The 23248-nt window shown below is 52.6% G+C and overlaps 1 protein-coding gene across 4 annotated transcripts in view; it reads left to right on the top strand.

Moving 5' to 3' along the window:
• Positions 1-4067: 4067 nt before the first annotated feature.
• The window catches only part of OGDH (oxoglutarate dehydrogenase), a 63028-nt gene continuing 43847 nt past the window's right edge, over positions 4068-23248 (top strand). For 2 of the 4 annotated variants that reach the window (XM_014607077.2, XM_014607075.2), the window contains exons 1-2: positions 4068-4180; positions 13350-13606. In XM_014607077.2, the coding sequence (XP_014462563.1) occupies positions 13385-13606 (222 nt within the window). In that variant the 5' untranslated portion in view covers positions 4068-4180; positions 13350-13384. The remainder of the gene's footprint in view (positions 4181-13349; positions 13607-23248) is intronic. The other 2 variants (XM_014607076.2, XM_006269359.3) reach the window with 1 other exon arrangement.

Raw genomic sequence — 23248 nt, 5'->3', positions numbered from 1 at the left:
CTGACATAGAGGTGATACTGAGATTATAAAGAAGGTATCTAGGTCATCAAGAAGGTTCTGAGGTCATCAAGGCAGTGCTGAGGGCATCAAGCCAGCATCCTGGTGCCCATGGCACTGCCAGGCCAGGCAAAACCTGGCAGCAGCCTCAGTGCCCTGCTGGCACCTCTCTCAGTGCCCCACAGCCTGCTGCCCATCTCCTTATGGGTCCTGCCCCATGCCCAGGTCTTAATCCCTGCAGGGTGGCTGTAGCTCACGGGGACGTAGCATCATGCCAGTGGACCAGGCCATGCCTTCTCTATTGGCGTTCACAGTCACCCTTCCCAGAGCTTTTTAACTGCTTTTCTCCAGCCACAGATCAGTCCCAAAGATGGCATTCCAGCTTCTCTGGGTTGGGTGATTCTTGGCTCTGAAGAACCAGAAGCCCCTTGACGTGTCCAAAGGCATCCAGCTTCCTCGCAGCCAGAGGAAAGGAAAGAAAAGACCAGATGGCAAGTGGAAGAGCAGGGTTTGTGGGAATCAGATGGAACCAGAGGGCCAGTGGGGGTCGCAGGGGTTATGTCTAGTCCACGAAGGATTGTCTCCAGTTTATTCCTGCTGATATGTCACCCCAGAGGAGCTTTTGGATAGGCACCCACTGGTGTTGCCATCAGCATGAAACCTTCCAGGCAAGCATGGCGGAAGCCTCTGTGAAAACAAGCAACTCGTTTAGTCCCCCAACCAACTCCAGGTTCTGCTTAATAGCTCCCTTCAGCCCCCACTTGGACTGAGAAAAGCCTGGCATTGATGCCCCTCCTGACCCCTTTATTCCCTTGCTGGACCTGGAAGCAGAGTCAGCTGAACCCACACACCCATTTTAGCCTCTGACTAAGGCTGGGGGCTCTGATATGTATGTGGAGTTACAGCATTCACATACCACCGGGCATAGAGCCACAGGGCCTGGACACACTTAGCCCCATTTAAATCCAGTTGAAACCCACAGAAGACAACTGTACACACCTGTTGTACTGGTTTAAAGCCACCTGGGATGGTTCAACCATGTGGCCAGGAAACCCAGGGCTACTTCCATCCAGTGCGGTTATAGGTAGATACCAAGCCTTCTGCAACAGATCTGGTCGGGCCTCCAAGCATCCCACACTGCATTCTTGCCCCCCCTCGCTGCTGCCATTGGCCGCTCTGGTACACAGCCAGAATTCTACTGCTCCTTGTTTCCCCCCACTACTTTCATTAGCAATTTTTATCGCTCTTTACCTGGCTTGGTCAATCCAGGTGAACTTCGTAATGAACAGCTGTGTCCTCATTCCCCACCTGACTGCAGCCAAACATCTGCCCCTACCAGCCCTTGGGAACCCAAAGAGGTGGGTCCAAGACCTCTCCTTCCCCCAAACCAGCAAATGTGCCCCAGATTGCAGGCTCTTGATTGAACTTCTCTATAGGCGATAAGGGAAAGCAGAGCTAACAATCCCCCAGCCACAGATTACCCACTCCTGAAACCCCCAGAGGATAGGTGCAAGCCCTTGCTCCCCCTAGAAGCCATGTCCCCAGGAGCAGGGCAAAGGGTAATGAGGGAAGGGATGGGTCCTGGAGGATGAAAAGCGCTGCAGGGTGCTTGGATCATAGCTAGGAGGGAAATGCACAGCTCAACTGGGTGATGGTTTCTACCCTGCCCAGGCAGGCCGCTCCCATGCCCATGCCCATCTGCTGGGCCTGGTACCAATGCAAAGGAGCCATAGGAAAGCTGCTTTCCTTGTTCTCTCATCACACCCAGCCTGGGGAACTCCCAGCTTTCTGACTTCCTTCCTCAGAGAGTTTCTGGCACTGGGCACTTCCCATCTCAGCCCCTGCCCCAGGGGCAGGGAAGGCACTGGGCACTGTCCCCAAGGGTGCCGAGCTGTGCAAGGCGGTAGGTGGATGGATCCTGATGGCTCACAGGTGCAGGGGGATCTTAGACTCCCAGCTCCTCCTAACACCGCAGACCAGCCCCATGCACAAGCTGGGAGCCTCTGGCACAGGGAACGAGGGCTGGCTGGGGGGGTTCATTGCCCACTGCTGCAGTGGAAAGCAGCCCCTCCACCTTCTCCCGCCTGTCTAAGCAGAGGATGTGGGGATCCTTTCCTGATCCTCACTGCAGCTCAAATCTGGTGAACAATGCCTAGCATCTGAAATCTTACCTACATTCAGTAACCATCAGAAAGGGAGGATGAAGAAGGGAACTACAAATAATACAGGAAGTATCCTGTTGCCTGGTGCCTGCACCTCGAGAAGGAGACAGAAGAATTAGAGAAGGTGCAGAGAAGGGCAACATGGATGATAACTGAAATGGAGGGGCTTCCCTATGAGATGAGTGTATGGAGGCTAGTGTGAGAGAGACGGAGAGTGAGAGAGGGTGTGTGGGGTGGATAGACGGATAGATAAATAGTGTGGGTTGGATAGAAAGACGGATAGATTGTGTGGGGTGAATAAATGGATAGAAGGACAGATAGTGTGGGCTGGGTAGACAGATAGATGGATAGATAGAGTGTGGGGTGGGTGGATGGATGGGCAGGCCTATTCAGTTTGGAAAAGAGACACTTGAGGGGGGCAGGATCAGGGTTTCCAAAAAACTAAATGGCAAAAAGAAAATCAATAGGGATTTATTACTGACTGTCTCTTCCCAAACAAGACCGAGGGGTCACAACATGAAAGGCACAGGTCATTGGTTTAGAACAGACATCAGGCAGTTCTTTCTCCCCCAGCGGGTCATTCAAGGGTGAGACTTGTTGCCAGCAGATATGGGGGAAGCTGAGAGTCCAGCCAGATTCATGGAGGGATTGGAGTTGTTCATGGCAGAAAGCACGGCAGTGAGATGCATGGCCTCTGAACTGGAGCTTCACAGATCCTAACTGCTGGAGGCTGCATATGAGAGAGGAACAAACCCTGCTCAGACCCAGCGGTCTCCCTTCTAGCCTTCGCTCTCTGCCGCCCCGTGACGCAGGAGTTTGAGCAGGATGGACTGAGGGTCTTCTCTGCAGTCCCTGGCAGCTCTGATGTCCTTAACTCTACCCCAATGTGTGGTAGAGATCCCTCGAAGACATCCCTGCCCCTCAGCACTGAGAAACCGAGCGCCAGAGATCAGGATGAGGCCTCCGTGGGCCACCAAACCTCAAAAAGGAAGTTCCAGTTCTGGTGATTTGGGATGAAGCCAAAGCCTCCCTGGCTGGATTTTCTACCCCTCCCTCAATAAAACCTCCCTTCCTTTCTCCCCAGACCTGGCCTCAACGGGTTAGTCCCACTGAAAGGGACCCCCACAGTGACTCCTGCCCCTCCTGGTGTAGGAGCTGGGGGCAGGGACACAGCAGCAGCAGTCAGGGGTTTGGAGTCCCCTGGGGCAGAGGCGACAGAGCCCTGCTATCAGGGGCGGGGGTTGCAGGAATGTGGGAATGAGCCTGGGGGGCTCTGAGATTCCCCAGCAACAGCTGCTTCTCTCCCATCTAGGGGACACAGGCCGGGACATAGTGTCCCCTGCCCAGACTCTGCTCTTGCCTCACTTGCCATCTCCTCTGCGCTGGGCAGCATTAAGGATAATGAGTGGCTTGTCCGGTGACATCACTCTGAGTGGCTATGACATCACAGCCCCTCTGTCACCGAAGGGGTCATGTGAGACCCCACCTCCTTAACAGGGGTTAAGGTGACATCTGTCTGTAGCTCCAGGTTGGGGGACTGAGGTGCCAAGGTGGGAGCCCAGCCTCCTCTCCACACCGCATGGGGAAACTGAGGCAGGACGACATTCAGCAGGATCAAGAGGAAGGGTCCACGCGCCACAACAGACTCCCGCCACGAAGGCAATATCCAGGCCCCACCCCTCCCGCGCTAGCTCCCTCCACTTACTGCCTGGCCACGCCCCTTAGTCTCCCCGCCCATTGGCAGCTGGACGCCTGCCAGTCACGCTGTGGGCGGGGCAGTACGTAGGGGGCGGGGCAAGCCAGCGTGTAGGGGGTGGGGCCAGGGCGGTGACGCACAGCGTGTAGAGCCGTGGCCTACGCGGTGACGCAAAGATAAGGGCGGGGCCTGGGCGGTGACGCGAGGCGCAAAGGGCGGGGCCTGGGCGGTGACGGAGGCGTAGGGCGGCCGCGCGGGCGGTAGTTGTCGCTGACCGGGCGCTTCTGTCAGAGTGGAGCTACGAGGGGGACGCGTGTGACGCCAGGTACTGTAGCGGCGGGGCGCGGCGTGGCGCGGTGCGGGGACCCGCGGCGGCCGCATGTGCACCCCTTCCATCCCTCCGTCCCCGGCTTCGACTTGCCCTTGTCCGGGCACCGCCTGGGAGCGGGGGAGTGGACCGGGGCTGGCGCGCCGAGCGACAGCCTCTCAGGCCAATGGGGAGCCGGCGCGGCGCACTTCTGCCTGTTCACTGGTTGCCCCGTTTGGCGGGCTGCGGGGGTTGGACGCCGGCGCCTGGGGGCGGGGCCGACCCAGGATCACCCAGCCGCGCCCGCCTGCTGGCCTCCTGGGTTCCCTGCCCATCCCCCACACCCCGCTCTCCCGGGTCCCTCCTCCCTACCCACACATTCCCCCACCCCTGCATGGGCTGGGGGGGGAAGATGTCAGCCTCCTAGGTTCCCTAACCCCTCCCGCATTGTCCCCCGTGGGGCATCCCCCACATTCCCGGTTTCCCTGGCCCCCCCCTGCAGCTCCCCAGGCAGGCAGACAGGGCTGCTGCTGTACTGGGCCCCCTGGCCCTGGGCAGACCTTGGTGCTCTCAGCTGTGGGGCAGGACAGCAAGTGTCCCTGGTCATGGAGCCTGGGGGGGAGTTGGCAGAGTCCAGCCCCCTGCTCTGTGCAGCATGTGCCTGCCAGACCCTCCCAGTCGAGTGTTTGCTGCTCCTGCTCTTGGACACTTCCAGGGACAGAGACTTGGGAGGCCTTGGGCAGCCTGCACGTCCCTTCTCGATGCCAGCCTTAGTCTCCCCTGCTGCAGTTGAGGCTGTTTGCTCCCCGTCCTGTCCCCATACCCGTCCATCCTCTGTCATTGCCCTCAGGGGGCTCGAGGGCTGGGATCCAATCCCCCTCCCCCCCCCCCCCCCCCCCCCCAGGCTTCTCTTAACTTGACTTGATTACCCCAGCTCTTCCAGCCCATCCTTATCAGTCCTGTGTCCTGGGCCCCTGATCTTTTCTGTTGCCCTGTGTTGGACTCTTTCCTGCCTGTCCACCTCCTCCATAATGTGCAGGGCTCAGAACTGGCCACAGGACTCCAGGCAAGGCCTCCCCACCCTGGGACTGCTTTCACCCCTGTTCTTGTGAGTAAAGCTGGGGGATTTAGTCTCACCATGGGTGTCGAGATCCCCAGTGCTGGATGGAGCTGTCTGAGCTTGATTGCACTGAGGAAGAACCTGTGCTCTTTCCCCCAGGCTGGACCCCACAGACAAGCCCTTAGGGAGCTCCCTTCTGTGCCCTAGCTTTAGTATCAGTCCCAGCTGGTGCTCTCTTGGTCTCTGTAGACTTTATTTAGTTCATCTATAAGGTGTGTCTTTACTCTGGCTTCAGACTAGCAGGATTAACCACCTCTCGGGGTTTAGCTCTGCCCTTGATGGAGCTGCCTGGCTGGGACCTATGCTTCATGTCAGCACTGTGTGACCTCCCAGGAATGTGTCATTCCCTGCCTGGCACCTCTGAGGCAGGCTGGGAGAAGGGTGTTTCAAAGGCAAAGCAAGGAAGTTGCCAGTCCAGCCCTTCTGGGCATCTGCTGTTATGGCAACAGTTGTTGGTGCCTTGTTCTTCCCTATCCCTTGCTCTCCTGCTGGTAGGGAGTCCATGCTACAGCGTTGAGGGTACTCTGGTGTGCACTGCGATCCTATCAGGGGTGCCATGCTAGCCCTGTGAGGTGTGCAGGCATGAGCTCCCCCTCCCTTGTCTTTCCTGTTCTGATCTCTCTTCTGCACTGCTGCTTGTAGGTCCTTTCCCAGCAATTGGTGAAAAGAGCTTAGGCTCACGACAGCTTGTTGTGTGTAATGTACACATGCATTCACATGTACACACACGTATGCGCACACACTACATATGTCCTTACTCTGTGTATGTGATCTACATAGTTACTGTGCCAGGCATTCTTCAGGATGCGTGTGGCCAGATGTAACATTTATCACAGCTGAGGAGGTCATCCGGTGGGTAAAGCAAGACCTTATCACACTGTAACTCAGTCTTTGTAGTACTTTTATATAACCCTGGATGAGACCGGGATAACCCAAGAACTTTGGAGCAGGGATGGCATATAGATATGGCCCACAAGCCCAGTCCAGCCTGCTGGATTTATGTGGTGCCATGCAATTCCTAAAGAGCTGCCATAGCCTCGGTCAGACCCTAAGTCCATTTTGTCTAGTCTTCTGTGTCGTACGGTGGCAGAGAGTAGATGTCAAAAGGGGTAGTGACCTGGGTATGACCAGAAGTTTTTCCATTCCTTCTCTCACTTGCAGCCTTCAGCATTTAGGGTCTAGGAGGCTGTGCTACTCACTCTTGTACTTGTTGGCTACTGATGCCACTTTTTCCCCCAAGCATATGTCCAATCTCTTGGTGAATCTGGCCAATCTCTCAGCTTCTCCCACATCTGATGGTAATGAGTCCCACTCTTGAATGACCCGCTTGGTGAAGAACTGCCTTGTATTGGTTTTGAAATGAGCAGGCTGTCGGTTTATGTTGTGACCTCATACTTGACTGGTGAGATGGTCAATAAGAAATCCCTATTGACTTTCTTTGCCACTTAGCATTTTGTTAAACCCTGATCCTGCCTCCCCCGGGAGCTTCTCTTGTCTAAACTGAGCAGACTTAGCCTTATTAGTCTGTCCTCAAAATGAAGCCCTTCCACAAAAGGATTTTTATCTGGCCTGGTGTGAGGAAGTGGTGTTGAGGGGGAGCCATAGGTGGTTAGGATTGTCTGGGATGGCAGCATGTGGCATGGAGAGCTGGCAGCCTCACCCAGCTTGGTGGGAACTGTGGTGGGGCTGGGAAGTTAAGATCTGGCTCAAGGTTCCCAAGTCAGGCTGTCAGATACTTGGCAGGAAGTGGGCAAGGACTGCCATGGCATTGGAGAGTCTGACGTGGCACTGACAACCTGGCAGGGACTTGGCAGCATCCTATCTACCTGGGCATCAGGACAGCCCTGTTCGTTCCAACCAGGCCAGGGCGTGCGGAAGCTTTTTGCCTTGGAACAGAAATGTGCTAATCCAGCCTGTGGCCTGGAAGCTACTCCATGAAAACTTTAGGCTCTTTAAACTCTTGACCTTGGGGTTGTTTCTGGATCTTGCCTTTTGGATGCTAGAAGGTACCATGGCTTCAGCCTCTTAAATCTTTCCTGGGACTTGGACAGCAGCATACAAAACCTCGGCACCAAGGCAAACCTAACCAGGCCTCTGCTGTGTCTCTTTCTCAGTGTTTTCTGCATGCACCTGTTCCAGGTTGGCTGTTTTCAGACTTGAAATGAGCTGGGAAGGGCTGGAGAAATCAGTTCCATCAGTGATCAAATTGATCGAAGGCAGAAAATCCAGAAAGGCACATGGACCTTCGTGTTTTTTTTGTTTTTTTTTTACAAGCGCATCTTTATAATCCAGTGGTCATCTGATAGCTCAGGGTATGCTGAAGCCTCTGCTGGTTTGATGGCTGTCTTAACACCTGAAAAATCATTAAGACCAAGGCACTTAACACTTTTTTTCAAATCCCCTGCTCCCCTCCCCCCAGTAATTAGATTCTGTTTGTGGGAAACTTTAGAAACTTGTTTAGATTCTACGCACAGAAAGTTTTATATTATAGTGAGGTACTCTTGAGTCCATTCTTCTCACCATTGCAGGGGGACAGGTATTTGGGGGCAGGTGATGTGTGGAGGTCAAGCAGCTTGCTCCCTGCTTGGGTCTGCCCCTCTTCTCCTCCTCTAGCCTCTGCTTCCCCTAACTCCAGCCTTTGCTCCCCATTTTACCCCACCTTCTTACTCTTACTTTATGAAGTAGGCTCCATTCCCCTTCTAGCCAGGAACACTGAACACAGTCCCAGCCCAGCCGTGTAGCAGCCTGCATAGCTGGTACAGGAGCTGGGTTGGGACCATGTTCAGTTCCCCAGGCTGCATTGTATACAGAGCGTGTCACTTTTAAATTCAGGGTAGTGTCTTGGATTTCCGTAAATACGGCATTTCCTATCATAATCTACCAACCCCTGCTCTTGATTGCTAAGTGACCCTGACTCAGAACCTGAGTTGCCTGACCCTGCACTGCCCTCGTACTTGATTCTAAGATGAGGGGCTTCTTCCCTGTGTTAAACAGGGAGGGAACGTTGTCTTGGAATGGAGTAAATATGGTACTTGGCACTTAGGACCCCCCTCCCCCCCCATCTGTGAAGCTAGCAAGCTGGTGTTTTAATACTGCTGAAGTTATTTCCTGTTTCCCTGTCTTCAGAAGGTCACTGTGCAGTCACTGCCTCTCATCTCCTTCAGCTGAGGGCTTTTTTAAATGAACTGCTCTATGGCAGGGGCTGGTTGCTCTAAGCCTGGCTGCCTGTCTCTCTGCAGCCAGGCCCTTCACTTTTACACTGTCACTGAGCTCCTGCTCAGTGCTTTGAGGGGATGCACTTCACTTGTGGACTGGATTTCCAGTGTTGCCTACGGCTAATAAAGCAAGCTGAGGCCCAAAGGCCACGGTTACAAATGTATTGTAATTTCGTGCACATAATGCACTCCCAAATATAATACGCAACCTGTTTTTGATAGTTTAAAGGGGGGAAGAAAAATTCTTATGTTGTGGTATGGGTAAGTAATTTATCTGGCTAGTTGGGGCTAGGGTTGTACACTGCTTTGATCTGAGGCATGGGGCCATGTCATCCAGCTGGGAGGTTCCCTAGGGGTCTGGAAGCAGTGGCAGAACTAAGTGCCACAGCTCCCAGAGCCTCTGCAGTGGATACTGTCATCACTACCCTGCTGCCAAATTTCAGGGCCATATTTCTCATGTATAACGTGCACCTCAATCTCCAGCTGGTTGGCGGGCGGGGGGGGGAATGGGACAGGGTGCATGTTGTATGCAAGACAATATGGTATCCTTTGGTAGGTCACCATGGAAGAAAATGCAAACAGACGATTGATCAGGGCAAAAAATACCTGACATTTGCAGTGGATTAGGTAGCTTCCAAGAGAGAACAGAGCTATAAGCCTCAGGAAAGTTTCTCCACCCGAGACAGCTTGTTAGGGTCCACCTTTCATTAGAGACATGTCTAATTAACCTGGCAATCAGATGGGGAGAAATTGCAGGTCTGCCCTTATCTTGGATTGGGTAGAGGGCCAGCCAGTATCTGTGACCTGGGTTTTGTGTCTGTGTACAGCATGGTGGGAATCGCTGGCAGCTTCCCTCTGCTTGGGTTGGCCATGAGACAATTGACATGTTTCTTTGCGGGGAAGACTGGCTCTGAGGTCTTGTCCTGGGTGGTCAGAGGAAGGGGAAAATAGGATTTTCTAGCAACACCCTTTTTTTCTCAGCATCTGTTGAGCTGACTGAGAGAGGCAATAAAAACCTGTGCCTGCTGTACTGCTCACCCTTAACTTTCAGTATTCAAATAACAGCTGGTAGGCTTTTAATTTGCTTTACTTTGGGAGCTGATGGACTCTTCTTTATGCAGTGGAGCTGCTTTTAGATGCATGGGAATGTAACAGCATAGACCCCAGGGAGGGTGAAAAGCTGGAGAGAGCATCCAGGAAGGGCAACAGATAGCTCTAATTCAGGGGCTGGTAATTATTTTGGGTAGAGGGCCACTTACCCAGTTTTGGCAAGCTGTTGAGGGTTGCATGGGGTGCTCTGCCCCTTGATGGGTGCCCTGCCCCCTGATCACCATCTTGGCACCAGTGTCCCAGGGTCAGCACTAGTGGGGCCCAGAGTGGGGCGCAGGCTGGCAGGAGTCTGGAGCCAGGCTGGGCTGCACCAGCAAAGAGAGGGGGGAGCTGGCCTGGCTCCATAGAGCCGCTGCCGGCTGGGACCCCTGTACCCCTGCTCTGGGCCCAGGACGCTGGTGCTGGCCTCAGGACACCAGTCAGGGCCCTGTGCTCCCACTCCTGCTCACTCCCAGTGCCCGCTGGCCCTGCGGTATGGGTGGGAGGGCTGTGTGCAGCCCCAACACCCTGCTCCCTGGCAGGCAACCAGTTGGTACGGAGCGCGGGGAAAAGCAACCCCTCACCTGCCCTGTGGCCAGTGCTCCCTGCTGCAGCCACTTGCAGCCTGGATGGGGCTGTCCGTAGCAGGCACAGACAGCCCCAGGCGGGCTGCGAATGGCTGCAGCGTGGGGTGCCGGCCATGGGGCGGGTGAGGGGCCACTTTTCCCCATGCTCTGCACCAGCTTGTAGCCCGCCCCTGCTGCCAGCCTAGGCCCCGCGTGGCTCTGGGCTAGCCTGTCGGGGCTGTGCTGCAGTGGCAGCAGCTGTGGCCCCCTCCCCCAGCTTGCTGTGCTGGGCAGTGTTTGCTGCTGCTGCCTGCCCGGAGCTTGCATGCTGGGCAGCCCTGAGGCGGCACTGGCAAACTCTGCCTGGTGCGGCAAGCAGGGGGGCCGCAGCTGTTGCTGTCATGTACAGCCCTGACAGGTGAGCTCAGAGCCGGCGCAGGGCCCAGGCTGGCAGCAGGGGCGGTTTACAAGCTGGCACTGAGCATGGGGAAAAGCAGCCCCATGGCCGGCGCTCCCTGCTGCAGCCGCTCACAGCCTGCCTGGGACTGCCTGTGCCTACTCTGGACAGCCCTGTGCGGGCTGCAAATGGCTGCAGCAAGGAGGGCTGGCCATGGGGCAGGGGAGGGGCTGCTTTTCCCCCAGGCTTGGCTTCTCTCTGGCCCCCCCCCCCCCCCCTTTCTGCATGGTCCCACTGGGCTTCCCCTGGGCCCTACTGCCCTTGATTCCTGTCATTTGACAGGAACCAAAGACAAATTAATATTTAATTTTCTAAATTTTTTTTAGGGGCCCCGCAGGAGAACAGCCTCATGGTCTGCATCTGGCCCGTGGGCTGTATTTTTGTCTACCTCTGTTCAAATTGGTATAAACACTTCAGGAAACAGACCTGTCTTTAAAGATCTGCAACGGTCAAAACAATGAATCAATGTCCCAGTCTGATTATCTTGCCTGGGAACAGAGGGGATCCCCTCTACTAAACCATATCGGGGAGGGTGGGGGACCCAATGCCCTTTCATAGTGATGGGATGGTTTAGTCCAAGTTCACTCGCGGTGGGCCTCTGGCCCTTTGACCCTTCTGGGCCTGGCCCCAGCATTGACCAGTCTGGGGAAGCCTAGACAGGTCGGTCTGTCTGTCTGTCTGGGGGTCCACCCTCCAGACCCTACAAAAAGGGTAACCCACCCAGTTGTGGGGGCTAGGAGTTAAGGCACCCTGACCCACCTTTCACCAAGTTGGTAACTGGCCTGGCACTTCCTGGGGGCTCCCACGCCACTGAGAGCCCCTCCAGGCCACCTACTCCCAGCAGGGTGCAGTTTTTAGGTCATACCCAGGACCAGGAGCCTCCTGACCATCCCCTACATCTCCTCCCTTACCTCCAGATTATACCAGCAGCCCTCCAGCCAGGCAGCGTTGTTGCCTGGCCTTCTAGTAACGAAATGCCCTGTTTATATGGGCAGCCCTGAATCTAAAATGGCTGCCTTAATCAGGCACCTGCTGGCTGCTGTCTTCTGGCCCTTAAAGTGGCCGGCACAAACTGCCCTGCTACACCACACCTTGATGCTGTGCTTGCGTCTGGCCCCTGTACCTGCAGAAGGATCTAGAAGTGCTTGAGAAGGTCCAGAGAAGGGCAGCAAGGACGATGAGTGGTATGGATGGGCTTTCCTATGAGGAGGGACTAATGAAGCCAAGCCTGTTCAGTTCAGGAGAGAGAGAGGAGTGGGACAGGATCAGGGTCCAACAAAATACTAAATGGCGAAGAGAGAGTTCATAAATCCATAGGGATTTATTATTGACAGTCTTTCACCAGACAAGTATGAGGAACCACAACATGAAACGAGCAGGCTGTTAGTTTCAAGTGAACATAAGGCACTTCTTTTTTTTTTTCTTCACCCAGTGGGTCATTCAAGGGTGGAACGTGTTGCCACCAGATATGGAGGGAAGCTGAGAGGTCAGCCAGATTCACAAAGGGACTGGACACGTCCTCGGATGAAAGGGGTATCGGTAGCTGTTGAGCGCAGGAGTGAGGGGCACAGCCTCTGATTCGGAACATCTTAAACCTTAAATGCTGGAGGCTGCGAGTGAAAGAGGAACAGGGGACAAAAAGTATGCTCAGACTCAATTCACTGTCCCTTCCAGTGTCTTCTTTGCTGTCGTGTGACACAGGAGACTGGGGAAGGTGGACTTAAGAGAACAAGAACTGCCACAACCTGAACCAGATCCTATGTTCTGAGGCTAATCCTGTCTTGGCTAGATGTGACCTGGTGAGGTGACTTACAGCCCTGTTTTCCCCTGACCCTAGAACACGGAAAGATCCCATTTGAAAATTAGAGCTGCAGAATTTGACCTGAATCTGGTTCAAGTCAGATCTTTGGCTCAAAGGTGAACATGCCAGTTAGCCAAGACTTTTCTTTTCGTCACCCTTTCAGTTCCATTCTGGCTTGGACTTGACTCTCCCTTGGTAATAACAAGGCTGACAGAACTTTGCTTGAATTACTGGGAAGTGCCCATGCTTGCATTTCCAGAGTAGAAATCTTATTAAAGGGGGCAGAGAAGTGACAGACATGGAGAGCCCTGGCCCAAGACGGAGTGCCACTGTTGCTGGATGACCTCAGCCACATGGCTTTGCCCCATGTGTGCCTTGGTTTCTGATGTCTTTTGACTGGTTGTAGCCAAACTTTTTTGTGGCAGGCTAGGCCCAAAGGATGTTAATGACACCACTGGGATGTGGCGACAGTGGATTCCATAGCAGGTACCCCCACAGCCTCCAGTGGGATTTCCAGTCCCTGCCCTGCTCCCTGAGTGCCTCTAGGACTCCTATAGTCTCCTTTTTAACTCGGCGCCCAGGGCCCACATGCCAGTCACGCTGTCTGCCTGTGGCACTGGTTTCAGTGGAGAGACTCTTCTCTTCTGCTAGGCTGAAAAAAAGAGGTTTAATCCAGAGTTGATCCCAGGTTTTGGGACGGTTGCTTCCTGGCAATTAACTCCGATTAGCCTTGTTTGTCCCATTCTTTTGGATACTTCATGGGTACTTCTGTTGAGCCAACAGGCTTGTAAAATACATGGATTTTGTGGGGGGGAGGGGTGAATCCGAGTCCATTTACAGCCCCAAAGTGCTTTGGAATGGGGAGAGGGGTTGATCTAAAGGGCAGATTCAGGAAGGCTTCCCTTGATCTGAATCTCTTCTCTGCTCTTATCCCAACAGGACCTGTTTAGGAGGCTGAGGCTGCAGGACAAACCATGTTTCACTTAAGGACTTGTGCCACTAAATTGAGGCCGTTGACGGCTTCACAGACTATTAAGACAATTTCCCAACACAGGCCGGCAGCCCCAAGGACGTTTCAACCCATCAGGTGCTACAGCGCGCCTGTGGCTGCCGAGCCCTTCTTGAGTGGGACTAGTTCAAACTATGTGGAGGAAATGTATTATGCCTGGCTGGAAAATCCCAAAAGTGTACATAAGGTAAGGAGCAGCTCTACCAGGTCTCCACCTCCCACTGCCATGGTGGTGGGGGCCGAGTAGGGCATCCGGGTAAGTGAGGGTAGATCCCTTTCTGAAGAACCCTGTGAAGAATGGACTACCTGCTTGCTGGCAGCGCATGGCTGAGCCGAAGTCCAGTGAGAAGATCCCTTCCCACTCCAAAATGCGTTGGACTTTTAGAGTTTATCCGGGACTCGCCTCTTCATGAACAGAACCAGGATACAAGTGGGAGTAGTGGAGTTTCCCACCTTCTCTAAGAAGCTGCTGATCTTCCTCCTAATAAAATCTTGGGGGGGGGTGGGACTTCTTGGGATGGGAGGAGAAACTGTGTTCAAGCCCCCGCTTGTCTCCTACCCAGAGCTGAGAGAAGGGGCACATTGCCTTGAGGCTTGTTGCCTTAAAACCCATATGAAGCTTTGTGGCTCGATGGCAGGCAGGTACCCTGCTTTGAGTGACTGTGTACTGAAATGCTTGGTATCATGAGAAGGCCACGTGCTCCTGTGCACCAGTCTCAGCTACTGACTCGTTCAGCACTCGGAAAATAGCCTTGCTTATGAGGCGAGCAAATAATCACTCTAGCCCAGTGATACTCAATATTTTGGCTCTGTGGGTCAGGTGAATGGCGGTGTGGTCTGTCTATGGGCCAGATCAGACCCCGCGTGCCAGGATCAGGGCCCCATGCTGCCTATGCCCATCCCAGTGTGCCATGATGGGCGTTCTGGGGCCTGGCATTACCTCCACTCAGCTTGACATGCCAGGCCTTATGCTACCTCTGCCTGGCCCCACATGCCGAGATTGGGGCCCTGCTCCATCTCTGCCCAACCCTGAATGCCAGGATTTGGGACCCATGCTGCCTCTGCCTAGCTGTATTCAGCAGGATCAGGCCCTGCATGCCTGACCTAGTACACATGGCCACAGCGCACAGGCCAGATAACTCTGTATTGAGGCCCTGATCTAGCCTGCAGGCTAGGAGTTGAGCACTTTTGCTCTAGCCCTTTTCTACCCCTTACCAGTACCCTGCAATTGGCTGTCCTGAAATGAATGGCCACCAATTTTCAGGTGGCTGTTAGGGGGCAAGTCTCTCTGTAAAAATATACCCTGTATTGGAGTTATAAAGGTGAGTGGGAGGTTCCCATAGGAAGATTCTGCCATATATTCTGGTGTAGAACATTGAAGGCGCTTCACCCCACTGCACAAAATCATTGGGGCGGGGGGAGTGGGAGGGCACAAGTTTTTTGGGTCCAAGTTTAAATTTGGGCTGACACTTCTTTATTCTAATGGCTTTAATGTATTCCTTGATGTAGCTGTAGTGTATAAGGAGGCCTGCCTGATAACCTGAGTCCTCCATTTCTTGGGAGGCAAGGTGGGTGACTGCATCTCACACAGCAGAAAAATAGCAAATCCGCTTCAAGCAGTTCTTTGTTTAATATTAAAAGAAAATGTCCATGTTTGGCCAATTGTAGCCCCACTTGGGCTCTTTAAAGGCGCTCTGTACCCCCTTCTCTCTGGTTTATACCATATATTTTGACTTCTCTGTGTAGCCTTTGAGCTTTCTTTCACAATGGGTGACTTTGGTGTACAGGAAGCTGATGTCTGGATGGTGCATGCTTGAGCCATTCTAATGGCAGGTCCTGCTGGGGGAGCTGGAAGGCTCTCTTGTGAGGCTAAACCGAGGCACCCGTGGTACATTGTGGATGGTCTTAGCTATAGAAACAATGTGGTTTTGGAGGAATGGGTGGGTGAGGCCAGGATGAGGGTTGCCAGTTTGTGGCACAGGCAGCCACTGCAGGTGGCACACCGCTGATCCGGCTGGGGATGAGCAGCAGAGTTTGGAAGGGAGCACAGGCAGGGGAATAGAAAGCACAGCAGCAGATTATGACTGGAGCACAGTGGGGAGCAGAAAGCAGAGCTCCTGATTTATTTTTTGCTGTGTGGAGCTGGCTAAGATGCTTTTCCTCACCTGCAGAGGGACCTCACGGGGAGGGCAAAGATCAGCTTAAGCTACTGGCACTAAGGAGCAAAGTGCCAAGCACGTTACGTGGCTGAGTTACAAAGTCCCACATACAACCAGGACGCTGGCTTGGCTCATCTGACTGAATGGGTCCCTCTGCCTCAAAGCTGAAACATCACGACTCGCTCATTAGCAGGTGTACCTGCTGCCAGTAATTGGAACTTATGGGTGTCAGGCACCTGCTTGGGCAAAATACTCCTTTTGAGGATGGGGAAATCCCAGTGTGCTTCCTGTTTCTCAGGTCACTTCTAGATGACGGGGTGGCTTGGCTTTCCCAGCCTGTTGATGCCAGCTTCTGTCTATACCTTCCTATTGGGAGCTGTTTTAACTGATTTAATCCCCCTCTTCAGTGGCAGCTCTTTGTTACAAGTGGAATTTTTAGAGAGTGATGTGTGCATTATGGTGCTAACCAGAAGTCCAGGCCACAGGCTTGAAGCCTGGCTGGGACCATGTATCCCAAGTACTTCACTTTTCCCAAGGTGCTAAGAGCCTTACAACTCCTTGTTAGCCTTCCTGTCTGGTGATGCCTTTATTTGTGCGAGGACAGGAAATGACTGGCTTGCAGCATGGATGTCAGTGGGATATACAGCAGAGTGAGTGGGGATATATAGTTACCATATCACCTTGCATATGCATGATGCCTGCCACCTTCTCCCCCCCCCCCCAATCCAGCTGTCAAGAATTTGGGGTGCACATAAGTGAAGAAACACAGTACCAGCCAGGGGAAAGTAAAAGCAAAGCTGTGGGTGGTTCTCTTTTGTTCTCTTCTCTACTCCGCCCCAGCTGGAGTTCTCGAGGAAAGATGTCTTGGCCCCCCCCCCTTTTTTTTTTCTCCTCTTCTTCCCCCCACTTCATTCTACCTTTCAAAAACCAAGCCTGGGGTTTATTTGGTGGGAGTGTGTGTTTCATATAATGTATTGGATCAGACCATAGGTCCATCTTGCTCAGTCTCCTGAGTTGCTTGCCGGCAGAGAACAGATGCTGTCAGGAAGAGTGAGCTGGGTCTGAGTAGGGTTTTTTTCCCCCCTGTTCCTCTCTTGCTTGCAGCCTCAAAGCATTTTAAGATCTAGGACATTCTGATTCGGAGACTGTGACCCTCATGCCTGTGCTCAATAGCTACTGATACTCCTTTCCTCCAAGAATGTGTCCAATCCCTCAATGAATCTGGCTGAAATCCTTTTCCACATCCTATGTGGATGTCAAACTTGATTGCATGGTGGTCAGTATTGCAGAACAGGTCAGTAACGCTTACTGTTTTGCAGTAGATCTTGTGCACTGCTTAGGATTAGGTCAAGAATGACTTTTCCTCTTTGTAGCTTTCAGGATTAACTGCTCCAGAAAGCAGCCTTCTATTGGGTCATTAAACTTGCTCACTGTATCCTGGCCTGATGTTTGGTTGACCCAGTCTGTTTGTGGATAATTGAAGTCCTTTGTTTTTACGGTCTGTTCTGCTGTCTCAGCCTCTTGTCTCCTTTAACACTTCTTGCTGCTGCCATCCCCAGACTTCTTTTCTGTTCATCCACCAAGATTTTTATGGTACCTCTCTTACCAGTTAAAAATCTGCTATATTTGTTTTGCTGGAATCTTTTTTGATGGGGAGTATGACCTATAAATATGTTAGCATGCATTAGAGAAAGGGGGGCAAACACTAATCTAGCCGTGGGGGGCAAGCATGAATCTCCCTAAAGGAGAATCGGCTCCTTTAGGGACTGGGAGTCTAGGGTGTTGGAGCCTGCCACTGGAAAGCTGGGGGTTGGGCTTGGGGGGGGGGGGGGATGTCCCTGCCTTAGCCTATGGGGGTGCAAAGAGCTTCCAGGTGAGATTTAACCTAGGAGTTGGACTTAATTGCAGTATAGTTGATGCCTTGTGACATGCCTGCTCTTACTTTGGGGTGGAAACCCAGTTGGCCTCCCTCTCCTTTGAGGTGTTTGTTACCTGGCAATTATGGCAGGGTAAAGGCATAAGCAGCTGGGAGGTCCCCACCTCCCAACCCTGATATCTTTATTTTTTTTCTTTTCTGCCCCATATCTGACCTTGATCTGTGATGTCATTCTCTTCCCAGATAGGCTCTTGCCCTGCTAAGGTTCACAGGTCTGCTGATTTGGGGCCAGGATCTGCTAGCTGTAGCTTAAGGAAGGGAAAAATGGGGGTGAAATTTTTCTCTTGGGGGGGTTTAACTGCTTATGTTTTGGGCTATAAGTTATTACCTTGCTGCTTCTGCTTCTGCCCTGCACAGACCTGGCTCAGCTGAAAAGCCCTAGATATCTTGCTGCTCTTCCCCTCCTGTTCCCTTCCTCTATCCTTCTTGAAGCCTGTCAAGGGCAGGGAGTGAGCTTCCTTATCTGGGTCTTACTGCTTGTTGCAGTCATTGCACTCATTAACACAACGGGGTTTTTATTGCTCACTGTTCCAGCACAGGGTATTCTGAGCTCTTCTGGGAAGCACCGGGCACCAGTGTCCCTAGTAGGCTGAAAGTCCCCACCAGCTGGGGGACTGGTGCACCAGATTTACACTCCCAGCTGATGGGTTAAATGTGGCTGGCAGAGAATAGTGCAGGCACTAAAGAAAACCTGATTCTGCAGTCTCCCACTGGCCACAGCTGGTCCTGCCTGTGACTGGGGCTTCCTCAAAGCCTCAGGGTCCAATTTGCATTGAAATATTTTGTTCAACTCCGAGAGAGTTTCCCAGGGAGTTCTCTCAGTCCCCTTACCCATAGAATACTATCTCGGACATTCCGGTGGGCAATTAACAGCCCCGCTCTGGGCTTTCAAAGCCAGGCAGCTGTGTTTCACTCGAGCTGGAGTGGATCTTAAGGATGAGGATCTTCAAGGTGACTGGCATGGAGTCCAGTGTCTACTTGGGTTCAACCTGTTCAAACATTCAGGGATGTCTTTTTCCATATGGGACCTCCAGTGGATCTGGGTGCTTCATTCATATAAAGAATGAAGCCCCTCAGTGCTGGGCTTCCAATCAAGGAGGTGCTTGGGGAGGTTGTACAGTTATGTGGCATCTGTCTCTAACCCAGTGATTCTCAGCTGGGGCTTCAAGTGACTTGGTAAGAAGTCTCCACTGTCTCTGTCCTTAAGATGCTGGATAGAAGCCAGACAAGACCTCTGTATAGGTCCCAGTTCTCCCGTGTCGCTGGTGGGTGTCTTATCTGTGTAACACCCTTCCTTTTGAAGGCAGGGGCATGTGGGTTCATCACACCATGGGGTGTTTTTGGTTGTCTGCCCCTGTATTGTCCCATCTTGCATGCACAGCCAGCAAATAGCTGTAACACTGACTCCAGTTTTTCAGAGCCCGTACCTAGTCCTGTATCTCTCGTGTGGTGATGCAGCAGGTGTGTGCTATGTTCTACCCTTTGAGTTCAGAAAACCAGAATCCCCCCTGGAATTAACTTGCATGTAGACTTGCTTGGGGAATCTCACTTCCCCGAGCAACGGCATTATGAGCTGTTCTACTTATCCTCAGACCTGGGATTGCTTTCATGCTAATTCCCAAGTTGCCCTATAATCTGTCTTTCTACCACCAACTTGTTGCTATTAGAATTAGTGCTGGGGGTGGGGGGACAGCACAGGCTGGGATCAATCATAGGATGTGTCCTATCTTCCTGCTGCCACGCCACGCTGCGCCCCCAGATCGGGTCTCAATGGCTTTTTGCACAGTACAGTTGTACCTGCGGGGAGGAATTCTTTTAAACCCTTCAATCCTCCATGATGGATGTAGTAACGCTTGCAGCTTGATTCCCTTTCTACTTTATAAGTACCTTCACATTTGTGATGTTTCTTACTAGGGTACAATATGCTTTGTCGCAGCCCAGCCTTGTGGCTGACAAAAGGGGAGCAAATACCGTAGAATAATGCCTGTGAACTGCAGGAGTGGCCTGTGCTAAGTTTCTTCCACTCCAGCAAGGGCGAGGCACCTTCCATGGGCTGAAGGATGCCAGGCACTGAAGTGGGTTAGCAATAGGGTACCTGTGGATGGGTTGGCTTTGGAGGAGAAGACTGGGGCTTTTAGTGAGTTCTAGTTAAGGGCACCATGCACTGATTGGGTATGTGCTGAAATGGAAAAGGCTATGGGGAAAGCAGTGCAGCTTTTCTTTGCCTAGATCAGGGGTGTCGAACATCTGTTACCGCATCAGGCCAGGTGTGAATTCAGATCTGCAAGGCTAGTGGCAGCTGTGGCAGGTCCAGGGGTGCAGCAGGCCTCAGACCTCGAATTCTGTGCCAGATCTACTAGTCTCCACCCCCACCAGCTTTTGGTAGATACTGGACTACTGGTGGAACAGCCAGCTCTAGTTCACAGGCCATATATTTGACAGCCCTGGAATGGACAAAAGTCTTCAGCGCTAGCGAGATCAGTGGAATTGTGATTGCTGTGTCTCTTGGCAAAGACAGCTTCCCCAGCATTGTAGGTCCTGAGGTGCGCTTCAGGGCATGGGGTCCATGCTTGCTGCTCTCTTCTGGTGGGCAAGCTGTTCGCAGCTCTCTGGATGTTTCGTGGTCTCCCTTTTTAGCAATCTGACCAGAGGTTGACACCAGGGAACTTCAGCTCAGTCAACCTGTGTAATGGCTGCAGTGTAACCAATGCCTGTTTAACCGCTATTTGGTTAAAGCAAGCCATGTTGTGCCCCAAGACCAGTTAGAGGATCCTGGCTTGAGGGTCTTGCCCCTCTGCTCAGCATCGTCCTGAGGATATATTTGGGGTCAGGAAGGAATCTTACCCCTGGTCAGTTTGGTACAGACTGGGGTGGGGGTTGCCTTCCTCTGTAGTAGGGGCATGGCCTCTACTTGGAATCTCTAGTGTATATATTAACAGCCTTTTTTGCCAGCAGCAGAATGCTGGCTGCTGTGGTCCCCCTGCTTTCCCTGTGGTGGGGTTGGGTGTGATGTCTGGCCCTGTTAGGGCTGGCGGTATAGTTCTACTAAGAGGTTGGTTGATGGATTTGTTTGGGCAGGGAGGATTCTGCCTCAGGCAGGGGTTGGATTAGGTGACTGCTGGAGGTCCCTTCTAGCCCCTCTTCTCTTTGATTTCTAAGTTCTTGTAAGCCCTATGGTGTGTGTATAGTGAAGATATCTGGGTGCTGTTACCTTGTTAGATCTGGGTGTGTGACACATGCCCAGAGCAGACTTTCTTTTAATTGAGTCCTGCTGAGTGATCTGTAGGAGGACACCCAGTGGAGTCTGTGCAGCTTCACTTCGCTTGGCTAGCATCCATGCTGGGATCCACCCTGCTCCGTGAGCTAGGGCAGCAAGTCAGTGCAGTGCAGCAGTGGACTGTGGGGTTGAGTGGAGCATCCTATTGCTTAGCTATAAAATCGGAGAGAGGTAGAGCTGGAAGGGACCTCCAGAGAATACGTTTAGTTCAACCCCACTGCAGAACAGTCTTGAACTCTGTGTGGAGATCGAGATAGCAGCATGGCTCCGTGTTTAGGCAGCAAACAACTAAATTTAGTTCTGGGGTTGCGGAGGCTGGGTTCCAACTTGAGCTGCCCAGCTGCATTAGTGTGCAAGCGGGGCAAGTGAGGTTTTGAACCAATTTAGCTAACTGATGGAAGCCCCAGAGCAGACAGCTTGGCTTTGATTTGCCTTCTGCTTTTCTCATTCCACTACCATCCCACTACTGTATCTTAGAATTGTAATGGTTTCACTGCATCAGTCATACAGCTGCAAAATGCTGGCAGGGTCTTGAATGAATCCCCCAATCTCCACTGTTCAGTTTCTCTTCCGAACCACGTCATGGGAGATGCTGATTTCTGAATTAAGCGCCTAGGTCACTTGTCCCTTGAAGGGTCTGATTTCTGAATGAATTGAAATGGGCCTGTATCCTTGTTGTGAAGAAGGCTGATGGCATACTGGGCTGCATTAGTAGCAGTGTTGTCAGCAGGTTGAGGGAAGTCACGAACGACTTGTGCCCCTGGCAGCTGGGGGGGTATGGCAGTGGCGGCGGTAAGTGGGGGAGCTCCTGCAGATGCCGCCAGCACTAGCTGGGGGTGGTGATGGGGGAGGGGGGGGTGAGTGCTGACCAAGGGTCGGTGACCACATGCAGTCACTATTGGCAGCAACTAGTGGGCATCGCGGGCTACCCGCAGAAGCCCCCAGCACTGTTGGTGGCAGTCTGAGCGGCAACTGCCCACAGGCACCGCCACCACTGTTGGTGCCCCCTTTTTGTAGGGGGTGCACCACTGCGCTCAGGGTCCATGTGTACCCCCTACACATCGCCCCTGAGGGAAGTGATTGTTCCCCTCTATTTGGCACTAGTGAGGCCACATCTGGAGTCCTGTGTCCAGTTTTGGGCCCCTCACTACAGAAAGGGTGTGGCTGAATTGGAGAGAGTCCAGCAGAGTGCAACAAAAATAGTTCAAGGGCTGGAGGACATGACTTAGATGCTGAGGGAACTGGGCTTATTTAGTTTGGAGAAGACTGAGAGGGGATTTAGCAGCAGCCTTCCCCTACCTGAAGTGGGGTTGGAGCTGGACTGTTCTCGGTGATGGCAGATGATGGAACAAGGAGCAACGGTCTCATGTTGCAGCGAGGAAAGTTGAGGTTCAGTATTAGGAGAAACTTTCTCATGAGGATGGTAGTAAAACACTGGAACAAATTACCCAGAGGAGTGGAGGAATCGCCATCCTTAGAGTTGTCTAGCCAGGTCTTAAACAAAGCCTTGATGATCTAGTTGGGAATGGTTCTGCTTTGAGCAGGGGGTTGGACTAGATGTGAACTCCTGAGGTCCCTTCAAACTCTCATTTTCTATGATTTTTTAAAAATTTTTATGGATGACTTCTCAATTAAGATCTTAAGGGCCAAGAAGCCTCATTCATGGCCCTTTCTGCTTGGCTCAGTTCTAAAGACAACAGGGGTCATTATAGAGCAGAGGTTCTCAGTCTCATTAGACTACAGTCCCTGTCCCGTGTCTCCATTCCCCCCCGCCCCCTTAAAATCTCAAGAACTGGCATTTACTCACTCTGGGTTTTGTCTATGGGGAAAAATATCAGAGCCTGTAGAGAACTCAATAAGCCCATGACAAGACCAGAGCGTTTGGCTACTCCTAGATTTCTATTGGAAATGCCAGGGTTTCTCTTGTTCAAGCCACTGAAAAGTGTTGGCACATCCAACAGTGCTAATGTTGCTTGGCACCCTTAGAAGAACCTTGCAGAAGAGTGCCATGGCACCCTGGTTTTGACTCTCCAGCTTTGAAGAGGCATATGAATCCTTCGGGAGCTGCTGACTGGCCTGTCTCTCTCCCGTGCTGTCTTCAGCATTCAGCTGGCTGCCATCAATCCAGGAGGAAATTTTTCCTGTTAGGTTTTCCCCCCCTCGGTATTTGGTGTTTCCTGCGCTGAGATTCACATTTCCCTCTTCTCTGAGGGAGCAGAGCCTGAGATGCCCTGTCCCATTCCTAATGGCTCAAATGCTGTCGTATGGGTTTTCATCTAGTTGGGTAAGGACTGGTGCTTTCAGGGTTGTTGGTAGAGTTTTGCTCAGAGGTTGGACAGTGGATTTGTCTGGGATGGTTTGGACAACAGTGATCCATCCTCAGGCAGGGGCTTGAACTAGGTGTGACCTCTGGAGCCCCACTTCTTTGATGCCTCTTGGTCTAGTCCTTCCCTCCAG

This window comes from Alligator mississippiensis, chromosome 7 (genome assembly GCF_030867095.1).
Source record: "Alligator mississippiensis isolate rAllMis1 chromosome 7, rAllMis1, whole genome shotgun sequence".
Taxonomy (NCBI): Eukaryota; Metazoa; Chordata; order Crocodylia; family Alligatoridae; genus Alligator; species Alligator mississippiensis.
The sequence above is the reverse complement of the archived record's forward strand: the minus strand, read 5'-3'. Positions and strand labels throughout refer to the sequence as shown.